General features: G+C 47.3%; 1 protein-coding gene across 2 annotated transcripts in view; it reads right to left on the bottom strand.

Moving 5' to 3' along the window:
• The window catches only part of LOC147124066 (cadherin-related family member 2-like), a 189,510-nt gene that overhangs the window by 133,952 nt on the left and 33,313 nt on the right, over positions 1–22,245 (bottom strand). For both annotated transcript variants that reach the window (XM_085980586.1, XM_085980646.1), the window contains exons 6-10: positions 20,396–20,485; positions 20,158–20,247; positions 19,910–20,026; positions 5,733–5,861; positions 5,549–5,624 (exon numbers count right to left, since the gene is read on the bottom strand). In XM_085980586.1, the coding sequence (XP_085836712.1) occupies positions 5,549–5,624; positions 5,733–5,861; positions 19,910–20,026; positions 20,158–20,247; positions 20,396–20,485 (502 nt within the window). The remainder of the gene's footprint in view (positions 1–5,548; positions 5,625–5,732; positions 5,862–19,909; positions 20,027–20,157; positions 20,248–20,395; positions 20,486–22,245) is intronic.

Raw genomic sequence — 22,245 nt, 5'->3', positions numbered from 1 at the left:
ATGTTATGGAATCTTTATTCACCTGAGGTATTTTATAGACAGAGAACATTTTATAACTCTCCTGATATAAAGTGAAGGATGTTTCATGGTTAAAGAAAGGCTCTGTGTGCTTAAGCTGAGCCTGGCTTTCCTGAAAGAAAAAAACCAGGGTAACGAATAATAGTCACAGGCCGAGGGGGTGCTGCACAGCTTTAAGTTCCTCGGAGTCCACATCACGGAAGACCTCTCCTGGTCCCTCAATACCTCCTCTCTGGTGAAGAAGGCCCAGCAGCACCTATATTTCCTAAGGAGGCTGAAGGGATGTAACCTGTCACCCCTGATCCTCTCTAACTTTTACCACTGCACAATAGAGAGCATCCTGACGAACTGTATCACCGTATGGTATGGCAGCTGTAGCTACTATGACTGGAAAGCCCTGCAGTGGGTAGTCAAAACTGCCCAACGCATTACCGGCACCCGGCTACCGACCATAGAGCACATATACCAGAAACGCTGTTTACGGAGGTCACGGTCCATCATCAAAGACCCTACCCACCCCAGCCACAGTCTGTTCGCCCTCCTGCCATCTGGGAGACGCTACAGATGCATTCGCACCCGTACGACCAGATTTAGGAACAGCTTCTTTCCCAGGGCTGTCATCCTACTGAACTCCACAAATAAACTCTAAAGCCTGCACATCTGCCAATGCACTTTATTATGGTTATGTTTATGTTAATGTATTACAAGCCAAATGTATGTTGAATGTTTAAATGTCTTAATCTAAATGTACACTCTCGGGAGCCGCAAGCCTACATTTCGTTGTACTGCACTTGTGCACTAACAATGACAATAAAGTTGATTTGATTTGAGTGGTCGTCTTTTGGATGAGACATTAAATCAAGGCTCCGACTGCCTTCTTGGGTGGATGTTAAGGATTCTACTTGAAGAAGAGCGTGTGTGCAGTGAATGATGCCCTAGGCAGGGGGGAAATCAGCTACTGCTGCAAATCCCACAGGGTGTCGGTGGCTTGCTTAATGCAGCTGTGTCCTACAGAGTGGGTGGGATATGTGGCTGATGTCCCCTGTAGTGGACTGGAAAGAGCCAGTGACGAAGAAGTTAAGGGTTGTGGTGACTTTGACAGCCATTGACTTACTGAGGGTAAAGCTACAAAAGTGGGAAAGAAGAGATCTGGAAGCTGGAAACTCTCCTGGAAAAGCAGACAGCAAAATGATCTGATGATTCATTGAACGCTCCTCCACGGTCTCTAAATTGTCAGACTGCTTGTCCAACATCCAATTCTGCATGAGCGGAAATTTTCTCCCATTAAACATCGGGAAGACCGAAGCCGTTGTTTTCGGTCCCCGCCACAAACTCCGTTCCTGAGCCACTGACTCCATCCCTCTCCCTAACATCTGTCGGAGGGTGAATCACACTGCTTGCAACCTTGGTGTCATATTTGACCCTGAAATGAGCTTCTGACAATACATTGGTGGCCGTGCCTTCTGTTGCCTAGGCCCTAAGCTCTGGAATTCCCTGCCTAAATCTGTCCGCCTCGCTACATCTCTGCAATGATAACATGTCATTCTATAGTGGACACTAGGTGGAGCCGTAGAGCTGTGTAGAGCTGTATATATTAAGACTACACTACCCAGCTGTATGTATATTAAGACTACATTACGCATGAGGCACTAGGCTACCCAGAAGGCAGCAGTCAAGATGGAAGCCTCTACAGATACTGTACCTAGTCCACACGTGCTCAATAAAGTAACTAGCAAAAGCTAGCTGTGTTCATAATAAGAATGTCTATTTATTAATGAACATAAAATGGTACCAGGAGTGGGGCAAATACATAGTGTTAGCAGATGCACTATCCCGAGCACCCACAATGAGTCATGTGAGCTCTACTGAAGAAGACGTGGATGTTCATGTGAGTATGGTCACTGCTGCGCTGCCCGTGTCAGACACAAAATCAAAGCAAATAGCAGAAGAAACAGTAAAAGATACAGTATTACAAACAGTAATAGAGAACATTCATCATGGTTGGCCAAAAGGTTCCTGTCCAAAATATTTTCACATAAGGTCAGAATTGAGTGTCGCAAGTGGACTATTACTAAAACAGAACAGAATAGTCATTCCACAGGCTCTACGTCAAGACATGCTCAAAAGGATTCATGAGGGACACCTCGGAATTGAAAAATGCAAAAGGAGGGCAAGAGACACTGTTTATTGGCCTGGCATAAATAAGGACATTAAGAACATGATAGGCAAATTTGAGACATGTTAGAAACACCAAAACAAACAAGCAAAGGAACCAATGATAGTAGCTGACATACCAACAGCACCATGGCAAAAGGTTGGTATGGACCTTTTTCATTTAAATGGTAAAGACTATCTAATAGTGATTGACTACTATTCTAACTATCCTGAGATGGCGCTGCTCTCAAGCACCACAGCAAGCAGTGTCATAATGCATGTGACATCCATCTTCGCCAGACATGGAATTCCCAGGATTGCCATTAGCGACAATGGTCCGTGCTTCAACTGTAAGGAGTGGCAACAGTTTGCAGCACATTATGACTTTCAGCACATCACATCCAGTCCTTTGTATGCTCAGTCAAATGGTAAGGCAGAGAAAGGTGTTCAAGTTCTCAAGCAGCTACTAAAGAAAGTGACAGAAAGCAAGTCTGATCCTTATCTCGCCCTGCTGAGCTACCGAGCCTCACCTTTAGACTGTGGTTCTTCACCTGCTGAACTACTAATGGGTCGCAAGTTGCGCACCACGCTACCCTGCTGTGCAAAAGAACAGCAAAGTGAGGAACTGAGACAGAGACTTCAACTGTTAAAGCTGAAACAGAAATCATACTATGACAAGTCATCCAAAACTCTAAAACCATTGACAAGGGATGATGTCAGGATTGAGGATCCAGATGCATGGAACAGGAAAGCTACAGTTCTTGAGGAAGTAGGACGAAGGTCATACACTGTTAGAACTGAGGAAGGACAGATTCTCAGGAGGAACTGCCGTTCCCTCCTAAAAACACAAGAGACTATACAAGAGCAGATTGATGACAATGCCGCAACTGCATCTTGTCATTCACCGCCAGAACAATCTCATGAAGACACATCAGACTTACCAGTGTTGAGAAGATCCACACGTGAAGTAAAAGAGCCTGATAGACTTAATCGAGTACAATGTAAAGCTTTGAAAATGTGTTGACTGTTTTGAAAATGTTTATGTTTATAGAGCACTAACAAAAGTGTTACTGATATTATCTTTATTGTTTTCTTGAAAGTTGATTGATATTGATTTTGTTCAACCTCAAACGGGGATGTAATGATCAATAACATGTCATTCTATAGTGGACACTAGGTGGAGCCGTAGAGCTGTGTAAAGCTGTATGTATAAGACTACACTACCCAGCTGTATGTATATTAAGACTACATTACCCATGAGGCACTAGGCTACCCAGAAGGCAGCAGTCAAGCTGGAAGCCTCTACAGATACTGTACCTAGTTCACATGTGCTCAATAAACTAGCAAAAGCTAGCTGTGTTCATAATAAGAATGTCTATTTATTAATGAACATAAGGCTCTCTTTCTTTCTTTAAGACGCTCCTTAAAACCTATCTCTTTGACCAAGCTTTTGGTCACCTGCCCTAATTTCTCCTTATGTGGTTCGGTGTCAATTTTTTTTTAGTCTTTTAATACTCCTGTGAAGCGCCTTGGGACGTTTTACTATGTTAAAGGCGCTATGTAAATACAAGTTGTTGTTTTTGTTGTTATATGCAGCATCAGGGGCTCTGACACACCAATCCCACCAGGTTTTACTGGCGGGCTGGGCACTAGGCAGGACTCCCACGATTTTGAGTTAAAATCACGTTGGGGTCCGAATAACATCATCGGACCGAGACTTTTACATTATAATGACACCTCCACTTTCCTGTGATGGGCGGCTTTACCAACACCAAAATCAGCGCAGTTAAAATGGCAGCGGCCCGGGAATGCGGCGTGATGTGGCCAACCACCATTTTAACCATCCACCCGCCCCCGTTCCCATCAGGCAGGCAGGGTTAAAATCGGACCTTAAGCTTTTGTAAATAACTTTTTAAGTACACCAGGTTTCTTTTCTTTTGGCTGCCATACATTTAACTGAAATAACAGTCTGTGCTTGTTCAAAAGTAACTTGGTCCCTTCTTTCAAATTACAGTTCAAAAAATAATTTGAAATGTCCTTGCAACATATGTGTTGAACTTGGCTGGAACATGGGTATGTTTTTATACTGTCTGGCTTTAAACTCATTGGGTAGAAATTGGTATACGTGGCACCCATTTTTCAGGAGTAAAACGGGCACAGAACATACCAATTTAGCAGTGTGACGGCCTGCGCCCAACTAGCTCAGGCGTTGATCTCACTGCTAAATTTGTGAAGCCCATTAGAACAAGCATTGGGCCCTTGAACAAGGTCCGCGTGGAGAAATTAGTCAGCACCTGAGCTGTGTAGGCACCGGGGCCTGCTGCTCCGCTGAATTTTTCAGGAGTTTGCCGTGGGCTAACCAGCGGCTGCCAACAAACAGGCACGTTTTTTTTTTTTTTTAAACTTACTTTCATGCGAAGCAAGGAGGAGCAGGAGTGCTCCTGCCGGCTCCTCGGTACTCCTGATGACTGCTGCAGATCGATCCCTGCCTCTGAAGACGGAGGCCCCAGGATCGCGACAAATTGGTCCTCGAGCCTCGTCTAAATAATCACGGCGAACTGTTGCCGCCGCCGCTCGCCGCAGGCAGCTGGCCCGACTGAACAATCTTATTTCGGGCTGCCTGCCTCGTTGGCAGCAGCCCTCAGGTAAGTCCCGGAAAAGGTGAGGAGGGGCAAGGGCAGCGATCGTGGGCAGCAGGAGTTCTGTGGAGCCGGGAGGAGCACTCCTGCTCCTCCTAAAGTAATTTGTCAAAAACTTACTTAAAAAATAACACTTGCCTTTTTGGTGGTGGCCACTAGCTAAGCCGCATCCACGTCCAGAAAGCCTGAGCGGAGAAGGCCCGAAGCCTGCTCCATTCGGGGAAACCCAATTTGGCAGAGCAAGCCTTAAACAGACGTTAGGCCCCCCCACTGGCGTATGCAAGTGGTTTAACACCTGTTTTAGGTGGCCACTTTGGACGCCTCAAAAATGGTCCGATCCAATTTTGGGTCAGACGTTTCTCAGGTGTCCTTGAGGGGCAGAACGTTGGGCCCCAGAATTGAGTAAAGCGGGTGCAACAAGGTCCAATTTCTACCCCAATGCCATCTGTAACTTCTTCATTTCCCACCTCCTCCACAATAGCTGAGTGAATGGAGCAATCTGGACTAAGAACCTTTTGCAGATGTGGTCAGTGTTGCTCGATACCACAGGAGCTACCCTTTGCAGAGTGGGGAGTCCCAGTGCTAATTACTCCCTAGTGTAAATGACAAACTGGTATCAGCAAGTTCATAACTACCAGCAATTTGTTCATAAATAAAATTAAAATCTCCTTTTTGGTTCTTATACAATAAATATTTTTTACACAGTTAGCATCTCACATCAATGTTGTAGCACGTACCATTAATGCTATACCTGACTGGGTTGTTAATACCTCTGTCTCCATCAATTGCCATTACAGTGATGATACCTGTATTCTAAACAAATAATATTTATATTTTATTAATCAGTTAAATTAGAGTTCACATATAATAATACAATTTACAAATAGTGTGTTAAACTGATTCATTTCCTACCAAACGTACCACAGGTAAATTCTCTGGAATTCGAACATGGTAAAAAGGACTTAAGTACTCTGGTGGTTTATTTGGTATGTCAATCACATTTATGATCAGTCTTGTAGTCGAATATTTTGCATCTGGTTCTCCTTGATCCTGTTAAAAGAATGTGTTCAAACTTTCAACTTACAGCATGCTATGCTGACTATTGTACATGAAGTATTATGCCTTACAGTGGGTTCTTGTTTTCCCTTCCAATAAATCCTGGGATAACCTTGACCAACTTTGCCCTTGAATATAAAACCCTTTGGGGGAGAAATTGGGTATAGCCCCGCTCGGGGCGCTAGAATTTGCGATGCGCAAATTTTATCGCCAGGTGCAACTTATCGCCACCTCGAGCGATATTGGGTTGCTGCGCCCCTGAAGGTGATTGCGGCGTTGATTCAGGCGCTGCACGGGAGTCTTAAGGCGCTAACCCGGCGGCACTACTCAATATGGCGGTGTCCGGGCGCAGCGCAGGTGCTGTCAATAATCGATTAACCCGAGACATGCTGGCGCCGGCCAGCTCTTAAAGGGGCGGGTCAATTAGGATCAGCACACACACTCTGCGCCTTGTAGGCCTCAAAATCAGCGCTGTGCTTTCTGTGGCGTTACAAACTTTGAGGATATGGAGAGGGTGAGGCAGAGAGCGGAGTGCTTTACTGATGGGGCATTGGATGCTTTGGTTGGCGAAGTGGAGCGCCGGCGAGCTGTGCTGTACCCCGACAATGGCAGGAGGCCTCATCAGAGCGAGTACCACAGGGCTTGGAGGGAAGTTTGTCAAAGAGTCACCTCAAGCAGCGTGGTGGCCAGGACTCCTGTGCAATGCAGGAAGAAGTTCAACGACCTCACTCAGGTCATTAGGGTGAGTGCCTTTTTCACCATCTTCTTCATCCCTCCATCTGCACCTTACATTTGGTCAGAGGGTGCTCGAAGCCCCAATGGCCATCTGTCAGCCAGCACCCATGGCCCTTTCTGGAAACACACACGCACATTCTGCTCAATGCATAATGGAAGGGCTATTCTACCATGGGGGGCATGTGATGTCAGCTCAATGCATAATGGAAGGGCTATTAGAGTCATAGAGTCATAGAGTTATACAGCACGGATAGAGGCCCTTCGGCCCATCGTGTCCGCGCCGGCCATCAAGCCCTGTCTAATCTAATCCCATATTCCAGCATTTGGTCCGTAGCCTTGTATGTTATGGCATTTCAAGTGCTCATCCAAATGCTCCTTAAATGTTGTGAGGGTTCCTGCCTCCACAAACCTTTCAGGCAGTGAGTTCCAGACTCCAACCACCCTCTGGGTGAAAAAGTTCTTTCTCAAATCCCCTCTAAACCTCCCACCCTTTACCTTGAATCTATGCCCCCTAGTTATTGACCCTTCTACTAAGGGAAAAAGCTCTTCAGTATCCATCCTATCTATGCCCCTCATAATTTTGTACACCTCAATCATGTCCCCCCTCAGCCTCCTCTGCTCCAAGGAAAACAAACCCAATCTGCCCAGTCTTTCTTTATAGCTGAAGCGCTCCAGCCCTGGTAACTTCCTGGTGAATCTCCACTGCACCCTCTCCAAAGCGATCACATCCTTCCTGTAGTGTGGCGACCAGAACTGCACACAGTATTCCAGCTGTGGCCTAACTAGTGAGCTCAGAGGGAAGGAGAGAGGTAAAAAGTAATCGGGGTGTGACGTCAGCAGGAAGCAGGTAAGTGATTGGTTGGTGAGTATTTCTCTCTTTTCAATACAAGCTTGAATTCTGTGGTGTTAAATTTCTAGGGTCTCTGTGGTGTAGTGGGGACAGTTGGTAAATAAAGTGCCCTAGAGTATACCTGTAACTGGGGTATTGAATAAATTTTTTAATTAATTAAAGGAGCAAGTCATGGCAGGAGAGCTCAGCCCCGTGTTCTGCTCCTCTTGCTCCATGTGGGAAGTCAGGGACGCTGCCAGTGTCCCTGACGACCATGTGTGTGGGAAATGCATCCAGCTGCAGCTACTTGTAGACCGCATTGCGGCACTCGAGCTGCGGGTGGATGAATTTTGGAGCATGCGCGATGCTGAGAGGGTCGTGGATAGCACGTTTAGCGAGTTGTTCACGCCTCAGGGTAGGGCTGCACAGGCAGAAAGAAAGTGGGTGACCATCAGGCGGAGCAACAGAGGCAGGCAGGAAGTGCAGGGAACCCCTGCGGACATCCCCCTTTCAAACAGGTATACCAAGTTGGATACTGTTGAGGGGGATGACTCACCAGGGGAAGGCAGCAGCAGCCAGCTTCCTGGCACCAGGGACGCTTCTGCTGCTCAGGAAGGGAGGAAAAAGAGTGCGAGAGCAATAGTGGTAGGGGATTCTATCGTAAGGGGAACAGATAGGCGTTTCTGTGGCCGCAAACGTGACTCCAGGATGGTTTGTTGCCTGCCTGGGGCCAGGGTCATGGGTGTCACTGAGCGGCTACAGGGCATTCTTAAGGGGGAGGGGGAGCAGGCAGAGGTCGTGGTCCACATTGGGACCAACGACATAGGTAGGAAGGGGGATGAGGTCCTGCATCAAGAATTTAGGGAGCTAGGTAACAGATTAAAGAGCAGGACCTCAAAGGTTGTAATCTCTGGATTACTCCCAGTGCCACGTGCTAGTGAGTATAGGAATAGGAGGATAGTGCAGATGAATGCGTGGCTAAAGAGTTGGTGTAGGAGGGATGGTTTTAGTTTCCTGGATCACTGGGCCTGCTTCTGGGAAAGGTGGGACTTGTACAAGTCGGACGGGTTGCACCTGAACCAGAACGGGACAAATATCCTTGCGGGGAGGTTTGCTAGCACTATTGGGGTGGGGGGGGTTTAAACTAACTTGGCAGGGGGATGGGATACAGAGGGGAGCTGAAATAGGGGGTGATGTGCTGCCAATTATAGAGAAAAAAACAAGTCAGCTTGGTAGACAGGGCAAATATATAAGGGCAAGGCTGGATGGCATCTATTTTAATGCAAGGAGTCTTGCAAATAAGGTGGATGAACTGAAGGTGTTGATAAACACATGGGAGTATGATATTGTTGCTATCACGGAGACATGGTTGAGGGAGGGGCAAGACTGGCAGCTCAATATTCCGGGGTACAGAATCTTCAGGCGAGACAAAGGGGGAGGTAAAAGAGGAGGGGGTGTCGCAATATTAATTAAGGAGTCAATTACTGCAGTAAGGAGGGATGATATATTAGCAGGTTCCTCTAATGAGGCCATATGGGTGGAGCTTAAAAACAAAAAGGGGGCAAGCACTTTGCTGGGAGTGTACTATAGGCCTCCAAACAGTCAGGGGGAGATAGAGGAACAGATATGTAGGCAAATCTCAGAGGAATGTGCAAATAATAGGGTAATAATAATGGGGGATTTCAACTTCCCCAATATTAACTGGGATAGTCAGAGTGTGAAAGGCTCAGAGGGTGTAGAATTCTTAAAGTGCATCCAGGAGAGCTTTTTGAGCCAGCATGTAGAAAGTCCTACAAGAGAGGGGGCGGTGCTGGACCTAATTCTAGGGAATGTGGCCGGCCAAGTGGAAAAAGTGCTAGTAGGTGAGCACTTTGGTGACAGTGACCATAATATGGTGAGATTTAAGGTGGTCATGGAAAAGGACAGGGATGGGCCGGAAATAAAGGTTCTAAATTGGGGGAAGGCCGATTTTAATAGGATAAGGCAGGATCTGGCCAAAATGGACTGGGGTCAGCTACTTGTAGGAAAATCCGCATCGGAGCAATGGGAGGCTTTCAGAAGGGAGATTGAGATCATACAATGACAACATGTTCCTGTAAAGGTCAAGGGTGGTTCCAAAAACCACAGGGAACCTTGGATGTCAGGGGATATACGAGAATGGATTAGGAAAAAAAGGAGGGCTTTTGGCAGATACAAAAGGCTAAAGACGGAGGAAGCCCTAAAGGAGTACAAAAAGTGCAGGGGGATACTAAAAAAAGAAATCAGGAGATCAAGGAGGGGCCATGAAATAACACTGGCGAGCAAAATAAAGGAAAATCCTAAGATGTTTTATAAGTATATTAAGGGTAAGAGGATAACTAGGGAAAAAATAGGGCCCATTAGGGACAAAAGTGGCAATCTGTGTGTGGAGCCGGAAGATGTAGGAGGGGTTCTAAATGAATTTTTTGCATCTGTTTTCACTATGGAGGAGGACGATGTAGACATAGAAATAGGGCGGGGGGACTGTGATCTGCTCGAACATATTAACATCGAGAGGGAGGAGGTATTGGCGGTTTTAGCAGGCCTAAAAATGGATAAATCCCCAGGCCCAGACGAAATGTATCCCAGGCTGCTGTGTGAGGCAAGGGAAGAGATTGCGGGGGCTCTAACACATATATTCAGGACCTCTCTGGCCACAGGGGATGTGCCAGAGGACTGGAGAACTGCTAATGTAGTACCATTATTCAAGAAGGGAAGTAGGGAAAAACCGGGGAACTACAGGCCAGTGAGCCTAACATCAGTGGTAGGAAAATTATTGGAAAAAATTCTGAGGGACAAAATTTGTCTCCACTTGGAGAGGCAAGGATTAATCAGGGATAGTCAACATGGCTTTGTCAAGGGAAGATCATGTCTGACTAATTTGATTGAATTTTTTGAGGGGGTGACTAGGTGTGTGGATGAGGGTAACGCAGTGGATGTGGTATACATGGATTTCAGTAAGGCCTTCGATAAAGTCCCGCACAGGAGACTGGTCAAGAAGGTAAGAGCCCATGGAATCCAGGGTGCCTTGGCACATTGGATACAAAACTGGCTTAGTGGCAGAAGGCAGAGGGTGATGGCTGAAGGTTGTTTTTGTGACTGGAAGCCTGTGGCCAGTGGGGTGCCACAGGGATCGGTGCTGGGTCCCTTGCTGTTTGTGGTCTACATTAATGACTTGGATATGAATGTAAAAGGTATGATCAGTAAGTTCGCGGATGATACAAAAATTGGTAGGGTGGTAAATAGCGAGGAGGGTAGCCTCAGTCTGCAGGACGATATAGATGGGTTGGTCAGATGGGCGGAACAGTGGCAAATGGAATTTAACCCGGAAAAGTGCGAGGTGATGCACTTTGGGGGGACTAACAAGGCAAGGGAATACACAATGAATGGTAAGACCCTAGGCAAGACGGAGGGGCAGAGGGATCTGGGTGTGCAAGTACACAGATCCCTGAAGGCGGCGGAACAGGTGGATAAGGTGGTAAAAAAGGCATATGGGATACTTGCCTTCATTAGCCGAGGCATAGAATATAAGAGCAAGGAGGTTATGATGGGGGGCATGTGATGTCAGCTCAATGCATAATGGAAGGGCTATTCTACCATGGGGGGCATGTGATGTCAGCTCAATGCACAATGGAAGGGCTATTCTACCATGGGGGGCATGTGATGTCAGCTCAGCCCTGCATGTTTCATCACTTCCCGTCCTTTCTCCTGCAGGCCAAGCTGGCCAGGAACCGGAGGGAGCAGCATCGTACCGGTGGAGGCCCTCCTCAGCTGCTGACACTGAAGGCCCTGGAGGAACGAGTCCACCAGATTGTTGGAGGCCGGATGACTGCTCCTGTCACCACTGGAGCTGCCGACCCCATTGTGCACAGCATGCTTTTTCATTCTGGACCCATGTCAGAGCATTGATGCACTCATGCATCCCTTGCTGCTACCCTGTCCTTTTGCTAAAACCACTCTTCAACCTCCCTGCTTTCAGATGCTGCATCACCAGCTCGGGAGCCAGGCCCTCAAGCTGCCACTGCCACTGACTCTGGAGGCAACGAGCAGGAGGAAGCCGGACCATCCCTACCACCCTCAGGCGAGCCAGCCCCTCTGCAGACTGGGGAGACCACTTCCTGGAGGGGAGCGGGGGGGAATGCTCTGAGGAGGAACCAGTTCCAGGAACCAGCGGGCTGCAGCAACGCAAGGGGGGTAGGGAAGTTTGGGGACCGTCTCCCCGGAGGGCGAGTCAGACCGCGAGTACTGCTGCACAGAGCGCAGAAGAGGTGCGTTCCCTCCCAGGCTCGGCTCAGGCACACTGAGCTCATGGCTGCAGTGGCAAGGATGCCTGACTCCATCGAGACACTGGCAAGGAGTGTCCAAGGCTTCGGGGCAGCACGGGAAAGGAGTGTGCAGGACTTTGGGGCAGCACTGGAAAGGACTGTCAAGGACTTCGGGGCAGCACTGGAAAGGACTGTCCAGGGCATCGGGTCATCACTGGGAAGGACTGTCCAGGGCTTCACCGAAGCACTTGCACCTGCCACGCAAGTGCTGAGTGCTGCCACGCAGTCACTCGCCGGTCTCATGCAGACGCATATTGATGCCATGTGACCAATGACTGCTGCCACCCTCGATGGATCAGGCGGTATTACCCAGGGCCCATGCAGCACCACCGCAGGGCATCAATCTGTGGACCAGCCGATTGGTGCGCATGCTGCAGTGCTGCCCCGTCAGAGTGCCAGTGTGTCGGTCAACCAGGGAGCTGCTGTCCACTCTCAGGATGTCAGCATTCCTGATGCCACTGCTGGCACGTCTCCACTGCAGCTGCCACCACCTGCAGGACAGACTGCTTCCACCCATGCACAGTTGGAGCAGTCAGCATCCGGGCCCTCCAAGGCCAGAGGTCGTCCAGGACGTCCCTCAGGGCATCTGCGCTTTCGAACAGCCAGCAGGCCTCCCCCAGCCTTGATGCAGCCACTGTGCTCCCATTACGGAGGAGCTGCAGGGAGGGAAGGGGCCGATTGCGCAAGAGAAGTAGATCACCATCAAGGGGGAGAGTAGAAGGTGCTGCTGAGACGTCTTATTTGTAGAAATCAAGGCCGTGGTTGCTGGTCTGAATGTTAGTTCTGTTTTGGATAGTCTCCTGGGTGTGCGAGCCACCTGGTCTGAATGTTAGTTCTGTTATGGATAGTCTGAGTGCAAGTCATCAAAGAGTGCTGTGAGTTTGGGCAAGTGTGAGAGTTCTTTAATTGTTATTTCTCTTTAAATCATTCTTGATAAGATTACTTATGCAGTTTAAGTAAAGGGGAAAAGTTAAATATTTGGGATTCTGTTGGTTTAAGAAGAGTAAAACAAGGTTACACTGCAGTAGGAGTAAATTGGCACAGCAGGCAGTGGAAACCAGTTTTCTAACCAATCAGCAGGGGTGACTCATTTGGCTGTAAACAGACAAACAGTATAAAAAGACCAGTCCTAGTGTGAGCAAGCACTGAGTGCGAGTCATCAAAGAGTGCTGTGAGTTTGGGTAAGTGTGAGTTAGGGCAAGTGGGGCGTTAGGTGCTCTTTTCAAACTTTAACTCTGTGGGTTGTAGTTAATAAGGCCTTTCTGGTGCAGAGTGACTGTTGGCAAACCATTTAACTGGTGTAACTAGAGGGATTGATTTAATTTAAATCCAATTAATTAAAGGGGCTGCTAGCATCTAAAATCAGGCAGAGGGTGTCCATAACTAACAATAAAAAATTTAATTAATTACATAGAATGGAGCAGGTGATGTGTTACTGTTGCGAGATGTGGGAGCCGGTGAACCCCATTGAGGCTCACAATGATTATGTCTGTGACAAGTGTCTGCTGCTACAGGAACTCCAGCTCCATGTTGAAGAGCTGGAGTCTGAGCTTCAGACACTGCGACACATCAGGGAGGGGGAGAAGTACCTGGACTCTGTATCAGGAGGTGGTCACACCTATGAAGTTAATTAATTCAGATGTAGCCCATGGTCAGGGACAGGATGGTGTGACTATGAGTGAGGCAGGTACGGGGATCCAGGAGGTAGAGCTGGAGGAGCCGCAGCCCTTGCTATTGTCCAACAGGTTCGAGGTTCTTACTCCCTGTGGGGACAGGAGCAGGGACTGCAGGGAGGATGAGCAACCTGGCCACAGCACCGTGGAATGGGGGGCCAGTCAAGAGGGGGAGTAAATAGAAATGTTGTAGTGGTAGGGGATAGTATTATTAGGGGGATAGATAGAGTTCTCTGCAGCCGAGAGCGAGAGTCCTGAAGGCTGTGTTGCCTACCCAGTGCCAGGGTTAAGGACATCTCCTCTGGGCTGGAAAGAAACTTGCAGTGGGAGGGGGTGGATCCAGTTGTCGTGGTCCATGTTGGTACAAACGACATAGATAGGACTAGGAAGCCGGTTCTGTTAAAGGAGTATGAGCAGCTAGGGTCAAATTAAAAAACAGAACCTCAAGGGTAATAATCTCTGGATTATTACCTGAGCCACGAGCAAATTTGGCTAGGACAAATAAAATTAGAGAGTTAAATGCGTGGCTCAAAGACTGGTGTGGGAGAAATGGGTTTTGCTTCCTGGGACACTGGCACCAGTACTAGGGCAGGAGGGAGCTGTTCCGTTGGGACGGGCTTCACTTGGCCAGTGCTGGGACTAGAGTCCTGGCGGATCATATAACTAGGGCTGTAGAGAGGGCTTTAAACTAACTAGTGGGGGGGGGAGGTTCCTAGAGAGCAAATAATAAAAATGACAACAGAGAAGGTCATAGACTTAGGTAGCAGTGGGGAAATTAAAAACCAGAGCGTGTCAGGAAGGGGCAGAAGGTATGGAGTAAAAGGTAAAGTAATAACAAGGGCAAAAGCAGGAACTAAGTGTCACAAAACATATTTGAAAGTTCTCTATCTGAATGCACGTAGCATTCGTAACAAAATAGACGAGTTAATGGCACAAATAACTACATATGGGTATGATCTTGTGGCCATTACAGAAACATGGCTGCAGGGTGACAATGCCTGGGAATTAAACATACCAGGTTATTTAACGATCAGGAAGGAAGGAAGGGGAGGTGGGGTGGCTATGTTAATAAAGGAAGGAATCACTGTAATACAGAGAAATGATATTGGGTCAAAAGATTAGGATAATGAAACAGTTTGGGTGGAGGTAAGGAATAATAAGGGGAAAAAAACACTAGTGGGCGTAGTCTATAGGCCTCCGAACAGTTGCAACTCTGTTGGACGGAGTATCAATCAGGAAATAGTTGAGGCTTGTAATAAGGGAACATCTATAATTATGGGGGATTTTAACTATCATATTAATTGGACAAATCAAATTGGGCAGGGCTGCCTTGAGGATGAGTTCATTGAGTGTATTAGGGATGGATTTCTTGAGCAGTATGTAACTGAACCGACCAGGGGGCAAGCAACCTTAGATCTGGTCCTGTGTAACGAGACAGGATTAATAAAAAATGTCCTAGTAAAGGATCCCCTTGGAATGAGTGACCATAACATGGTTGAATTCCATATTCAATTAGAGGGTGAGAAGGTTGGATCTCAAACAAGCATGCTAAGCTTGAATAAAGGAGACTATGAAGGTACGAGAGCGGAATTGAGTAGAGTGGATTGGGAAAATAGATTAAAGGGTAAGACGATACATGATCAGTGGTGTACATTTAAGGAGTTATTTTACAACTTCCAAAAAATATATATTCCACTGAGAAGAAAAGGGTGTAAAAGAAAAGACAGCCATCCGTGGCTAAGTAAAGAAATTAAAGATAGTATTCGACTAAAAACAAGGGCATATAAGGTAGCCAAATCTAGTGGGAGGATAGAGGATTGGGAAAACTTTAAAAGACAGCAAAAAATAACAAAAAGATTGATTAAGAAAGGGAAGATACATTATGAAAGTAAATTAGCAAAAAATATAAAAACAGATAGTAAGAGTTTTTATAGTTATATAAAAAGAAAAAGGGTGGCTAAAGTAAATGTTGGTCCCTTAGAGGATGAGACCGGGAAATTAATGGTGGGAAATATGAAGATGGCAAAAACACTGAATGAATATTTTGTATCAGTCTTTACAGTAGAGGACACTAAGAATATCCCAACACTGGACAAACAGGGGGCTAAAGGGGGGGGGGAGGAGCTAAACACGATCAAAATCACTAAGGAAGTGGTACTCGGTAAAATAATGGGACTCAAGGCGGATAAATCACCTGGACCTGATGGCTTACATCCTAGGGTCTTGAGGGAAGTGGCGGTAGGGATTGTGGATGCATTGGTAATAATTTTCCAAAACTCCCTTGACTCAGCAAAGGTCCCGGCAGACTGGAAAACTGCTAATGTAACACACTTATTTAAAAAGGGCAGTAGACAGAAGGCTGGAAACTATAGACCGGTAGGTAAAATTTTGGAGTCCATTATTAAGGAGACAGTAACAGGACATTTGGATAATCATAATTTAATAGGACAAAGTCAGCATGGTTTTATGAAGGGGAAGTCATATTTGACAAATTTGCTGGAGTTCTTTGAGGAAGTAACATACAGGGTGGATAAAGGGGAACCAGTGGACGTAGTGTATTTAGACTTCCAAAAGGCATTTGACAAGGTGCCACACAAAAGATTATTGCTTAAGATAAAAAATCATGGGATTGGGGGTAATATTCTGGCATGGATAGAGGATTGGCTATCTAACAGAAGGCAGAGAGTTGGGATAAATGGTTCATTTTCAGACTGGCAATCAGTAACTAGTGGTGTTCCGCAGGGGTCAGTGCTGGGTTCCCAACTCTTTACAATCTATATTAACGATTTGGAGGAGGGGACCAAGTGTAACATATCAAAGTTTGCAGATGATACTAAGATGGGAGGGAAAGTAGTGAGTGAGGAGGACATAAAAAACCTGCAAGGGGACATAGACAGGCTAAGTAAGTGGGCAGAGATTTGGCAGATGGAATACAATACTGGAAAGCGTGAGGTTATGCACTTTGGCAGGAAAAATCGTAGAGCAAGTTATTATCTTAATGGCAAGAAACTGGAAAGTACAAAGGGATCTGGGGGTCCTGGTGCACGAAACTCAAAAGGTTAGTATGCAGGTGCAGCAAGTGATTAAGAAGGCCAATGGAATGTTGGCTTTCATTGCTAGGGGGATAGAATATAAAAATAGGGAGGTATTGCTTCAGTTGTACAAGGTATTGGTGAGACCGCACCTGGAATACTGCATACAGTTTTGGTGTCCATACTTAAGAAAGGACATACTTGCTCTCGAGTCAGTACAAAGAAGGTTCACTTGGTTAATCCCGGGGATGAGGGGATGGACATATGAGGAGAGGTTGAGTAGATTGGGACTCTACTCATTGGAGTTCAGAAGAATGAGAGGCGATCTTATTGAAACATAAAAGATTGTGAAGGGGTTGGATCGGGTGGATGCGGGGAGGATGTTCCCGATGATGGGTGAAACTAGAACTAGGGGGCATAGTCTTACAATAAGGGGCTGCTCTTTCAAAACTGAGATGAGGAGGAACTACTTCACTCAGAGGGTGGTAGGTCCATGGAATATGCTGCCCCAAAAAGCTGTAGAAGCTACATCATTACATAAATTTAAAACAGAAATAGACAGTTTCCTAGAAGTAAAGGGAATTAAGGGTTAAGGGGAGCGGGCAGGAATTTGGACATGAGTCTAGGTTCGGATCGGACATGGCCCTGTGGGTAGCGGAGCGGGCCCAGGGGCCGTGTAGCCTGATCCTGCTCCTATTTCGTGTGTCTAATTCTGTTAGATTCAGGAGATGGTTCTGTGATAGTAGATTGGCGGTTAGGATCAGATCAGCCATGATCTTATTGAATGGCGGAGCAGGCTCGAGGAGCCGATTGGCCTACTCCTGCTCCTATTTCTTATGTTCTTATGTCTCCCGGGTATGCGAGTCACCTGGTCTGAATGTTAGTTCTGTTTTGGATAGTCTCCCGGGTGTGCGAGGTACTTATGTGTTAGTGTGTTACTTTTGCTTTCTGTAGCCATTGCTTTGTCATGTTGGAAGGAAGCACTTTTTGCCAAATAAACAACTTTTTAAATTTACATTGCCCATGTCTGCTATTTACATTCATACTGCCTTTCATAGGCTTTGGGTTATCTGACCGGTTCCCTTTGTGCTCCTCGAATGGCACCAAGCATTCCGTCAGAGGGGCCTAGAAGCAGCCTGTTATCAGCCTCTGACAGACGGCCCTTCCAGTTTGTTCCTTCCTCCCGTCTTGCTCCTCTTCCTCCTCCGCCAAGTCTGGTGGCATTGGCTGTGTGTGTAGGATGGCGAGGTTATGCAACATGCAGCAGACAACGACGAAGTGGGAGACTCGCTCTGGTGAGTACTGCAAGGCGCGTCCGGAATGGTCCAGACAGCGGAACCGCTGCTTCAACACACCGATTGTGTGCTCCACAATGTTCCTTGTCACCTGATGGCTCACATTGAAGCGCTCTTCAGCAGGCGTGCTGGGCGAACGGAGTGGGGTCATCAGCCATGGGCACAGAGGATAGCCCTTGTCACCGAGAAGCCAGCCTGCTGGGTGAGCCGGGGCCTCAAAGAGGTCTGCAACTGAAGTCTGGCGCAGGATGAAGGTGTTGTGGCTGCTGCCAGGGAACTGTGCATTGACTGCGAGGATCAGCTGTCGGTGGTTACAGACCAGCTGAACATTCAAGGAATGGAACCCCTTGCGGTTGCAGAACTCCTCCGGATTCAAAACAGGCGCCCGCAAAGCCACGTGCGTGCAGTCAATGGCGCCCTGCACCATGGGGAAGTCCGCTATTGCTGCGAAGCCCTCTGCGCGCTCCCGCTGCTTCTCCAGTGTCACAGGGAAGGAGATATACTGCCGCCTCCTTTTAAATAGGGCATTTGTTACTTGACGGATGCAGCAATGCACCGCAAACTGCGATATGTTCGCAATGTCCCCAGTTGCGGCCTGAAAGGAGCCGGTCGCATAGAAATTCAGGGCAACAGTCATCTTGACAGCCACCGACAGAGAGGTCCTGCACCTTATCTGAGGCTGCAGATCTGGCTGAAGCAGGTGGCACAGCTCAGTCACCACCTCCTTTCTGAAGCGCAGCCTTCTAAGACACTGCTCCTCTGACATGTTCAGGTAAGAGAACTGCTGTCTGAAAACCCTGGCAGCGTAAGGTCTGGTGTGGCGACGTCTGTTGGCCCTCCTCCGTCTGGCCATTCCTGCCCCTCTCTCCCTGTGCCCTTTCCAAATGGCTCAGCAGCAGGACGTTCCCCTCCAATGCAGCCCCCATAATAACAGCGCACAAGGAATTGAAAGCATAGTAAATGCTCACCAGCAGCAAGGTGAAGGTCAGAAGGCTGAAGTTCCTCTGGCCAGCACTGGCTCACTGGTGCAATGGCTCTCAGAGTGCAGCTCAGCAACTCTGTGAAAGTCTCGAGGAAGTTGTGCTCCCAAAATGGCTGCCGCTTTTATACCAGTGCAGTCCCCTTTAAAGAGCACCCCCCCAGCCCGAGAGCGACTGGGGAACGTTCCAGGTAAGCAGTCCTTATTAGCGCCAAGCGGAATGAAGGGGCGCACCACTGAATTTCCGGTCCGGGGCGTCAAAAAGGCGTTGCACACTGAAATGACGTCATGATCTGCCTGCACCCGCGAGCGGGCGCTAAGATTTAGCGCCGGCGCTAAAACTCATTCAATCTAGCAAGAGGCGCTGGGTTCACTGCGCCCGGGCGAAAATTGGCAAATCCCCACTTCTCGGCCTCTTTAGGCGCTAATCGCTGGCGCAACCAACCGAATTTCTCCCCCTTTGTTTTTTTCACTTATTGAGAAACCTGGGCAAAGAGCTAAGGCTCGTAGCGCAGGATAGAGGCAAGGTTACAATAGGGGAGGGAAGATAAGGCAAACGAGATGTTTAGGTGACAGCAAACTTGGGTTTTTAAAACCCTGTGAATTGTAGAAGGCAGAGACTGAGGGACATAGAAACATAGAAGATAGGAGCAGGAGTAGGTCATTCGGCCCCTCGAGCCTGCTCCGCCATTCAATGAGATCATGGCTGATCATCCAAATTCAGTACCCTGTCCCTGCCTACTCCCCATATCCCTTGATCCCTTTAGCCTTAAGAAATATATTTCCTAGGGCACAATATTGAGCCCTAGGAAAGAACGAATTAAAGTAGGAAATAGCTAAAGTTCACCCAGCATCCAACAGTTTGGATTTCTCTATGGAGTACACACATAAATATTTGTTTATCTTGCTTTTGATTGGCCTGACTGCTGAAGCAACACATTACTGGGCATTGTCTCTTATCCGATTTAGATATTGGGGTATCTGCCCAGTGACAAGCTGTTCTATCTGCTCCCTGTTGCTAATCATTTAAAGAAACCTCGCCTATTACATTCACTTTAACCAAGCCTGTTGTAGCACATTTTTATAAAAACGTAAATACACTTTAAAAATGAAGCTTGGTTTATTTATTGGAGTGATCTAGCCTATTATTACTTACCACTGCTTTGACAAGAACCTGATAAATGCTGCTTATAGAGAAGTCCAGCTGACCTTTCAGGTAAACACTGCCAGTTCTGGATATTTCAAATAATCCAGTAGAATCTGAGGGTATAAGCTGAGCAAAAAATGTTAAGCGGATACATCCACCAAATATATTTCATATATACAATCTAAATAAAGTACTACCTTAGATATATTAGAAAAATGAATATTAAAGGATAAAAGAAAGGAAAGGATAATAATTACCTCTAGAATTTCATATGTTACAGAACCATTATTGCCTCTATCGGTGTCTCTGGCAAATACTTTGAATATTTCCGTTCCCACTTTCTCATTCTGCTCCAAAAGTAAATAAGGGTGTTCTTAATGATGAGTTCTTCGAAGCAATTTTGCAATTATTAAGTCATTTTTGACAACATATAATTGACCATAATTTAAAGCTGCATGCTTAAAGGGACACAGTTCGACATGAGAAACTGGTTACCTCGGCTACATCTGCTTGATACGGTAACCCTTTAAATGTTGGTGCATTGTCATTAACATCTTCGATGTAAATATGCAATGTCTTTTTCACCTACACAGTACAGAAAGAGGTCCCATAATTAAACAGGGAAAGTCAGTGAAACAACAAAAAACACAACAGATTTAGCAAAGTCTTGAACATCACATAGAGTCACAGAGTCATACGGCACAGAAGGAGGCCATTCGGCCCGTCGAGTCCGTGCCGGCTCTCTGTAGAGCAATCCAGTCAGTCCCATTCCCCTGCTAGTTTATTTCCCTCAAGTGCCTATCCAGTCTCCCCTTGAAAACATCGAGTGTCTCCGCTTCCACCACTTCTGTCAGCAGCGAGTTCCAGGTCCTCACCACTCGCTGTGTAAAAAAGGTTTTCCTCACGTCCCCCCTGTATCTCTTGCCTAAAACCTTCAATCTGTGTCCCCTGGTCCTTGTACAGGTAGACTACCCTTTATCCGGACTTCCGAAAACCGAAACCCTCTAAAAACCGAAGGTTTTTTCGTTCAGCGTAAGTCGTGCGTACGAACGAAAAAACCTTCGGTTTTTAGAGGGTTCCAGTTTTGGAAGTTCGGATAAAGGGTAAGTCGTGCGCACGACCCCCCGCCGGCCCCGACAACCGCCGACCCCCCCGCGGACCCCGACAACCGCCGACCCCCCCGCGGACCCCGCCGGCCCCGACAACCGCCGACCCCCCCGCGGACCCCGCCGGCCCCGACAACCGCCGACCCCCCCCCGCCGCGTACCCCGCCGGCCCCGACCCCCGCCGACCCCGACTGACTTACGCTGAGCGTCAGCGTAAGTCGTGCGCACGACCCCCGCCGACCCCCCCGCGGACCTCCGCCGACCCCCGCCGACCCACCTTCCGAAATCCGAAATTCTCCTTTATCCGAAACTCGGCTGGTCCCGAGGTTTTCGGATAAAGGATAGTCTACCTGCACCATCAACTAGTGGGAACAGCCTTTCCCCGCCTAGCCTATCCAAACCCGTCATAATCTTGTACACCTCTATCAAATCACCCCTCAACCTCCTTTGCTCTAATGAAAACAAATCCAGCTTCTCCAACCTGTCCTTGTAGCTAAGATCCCCCATTCCCAGAACCATTCTGGTAAATCTCCTCTGCACCCTCTCAAGAGCCTTCACATGTATAAAATCTTTTCTCCCTAATTGCTTGTCATCTTGGTTCTTGCATAATACTCAAAGTGAAACGATGTAACTATTCTTCCATATCCCTACAGGCGGTTCTTCCACAGCCAGTTTCTCAGAGTTGCACCCAGAAACCACATAGAAACATAGAAGAGCAGCTACTTATAGGAAAATCCACACCAAAGCAGTGGGAGACTTTCAGAAGGGAAATAGAGAGAGTACAACGCCAACATGTTCCCGTAAAGGTCAAGGGTGGGACCAACAAGCAAAGGGAACCTTGGATGACAAGGGATATACAAAAATGCATTAGGAAAAAAAGGGGGGCTTTTGGCAGTTACAAAAGACTAAAGACGGAGGAAGCCCTAGAGGAGTATAAAAAGTGCAGGGGCATACTTAAAAAAGAAATTAGGAGAGCGAGGAGGGGCCATGAAATAACACTGGCGAGCAAAATAAAGGAAAATCCTAAGATGTTTTATAAGTATATTAAGGGCAAGAGGATAACCAGGGAAAGGGTAGGGCCCATTAGGGACCAAAGTGGCAATCTGTGTGTAGAGCCAGATGATGTAGGTGGGGTTTTAAATGAATTTTTTGCATCTGTGCTCACTATGGAGAAAGACGATGTAGACATAGAAATCGGGCAAGGGGACTGTGACATACTTGAACATATTAGCATCGAGA

The sequence above is a fragment of the Somniosus microcephalus genome, chromosome 1 (assembly GCF_052327205.1).
Source record: "Somniosus microcephalus isolate GS21.2 chromosome 1, FLI_Smic_1.0, whole genome shotgun sequence".
NCBI classification, from domain to species: Eukaryota; Metazoa; Chordata; class Chondrichthyes; order Squaliformes; family Somniosidae; genus Somniosus; species Somniosus microcephalus.
Note: the sequence above shows the minus strand (reverse complement) of the source record. Positions and strands in the feature narration are given on the sequence as shown.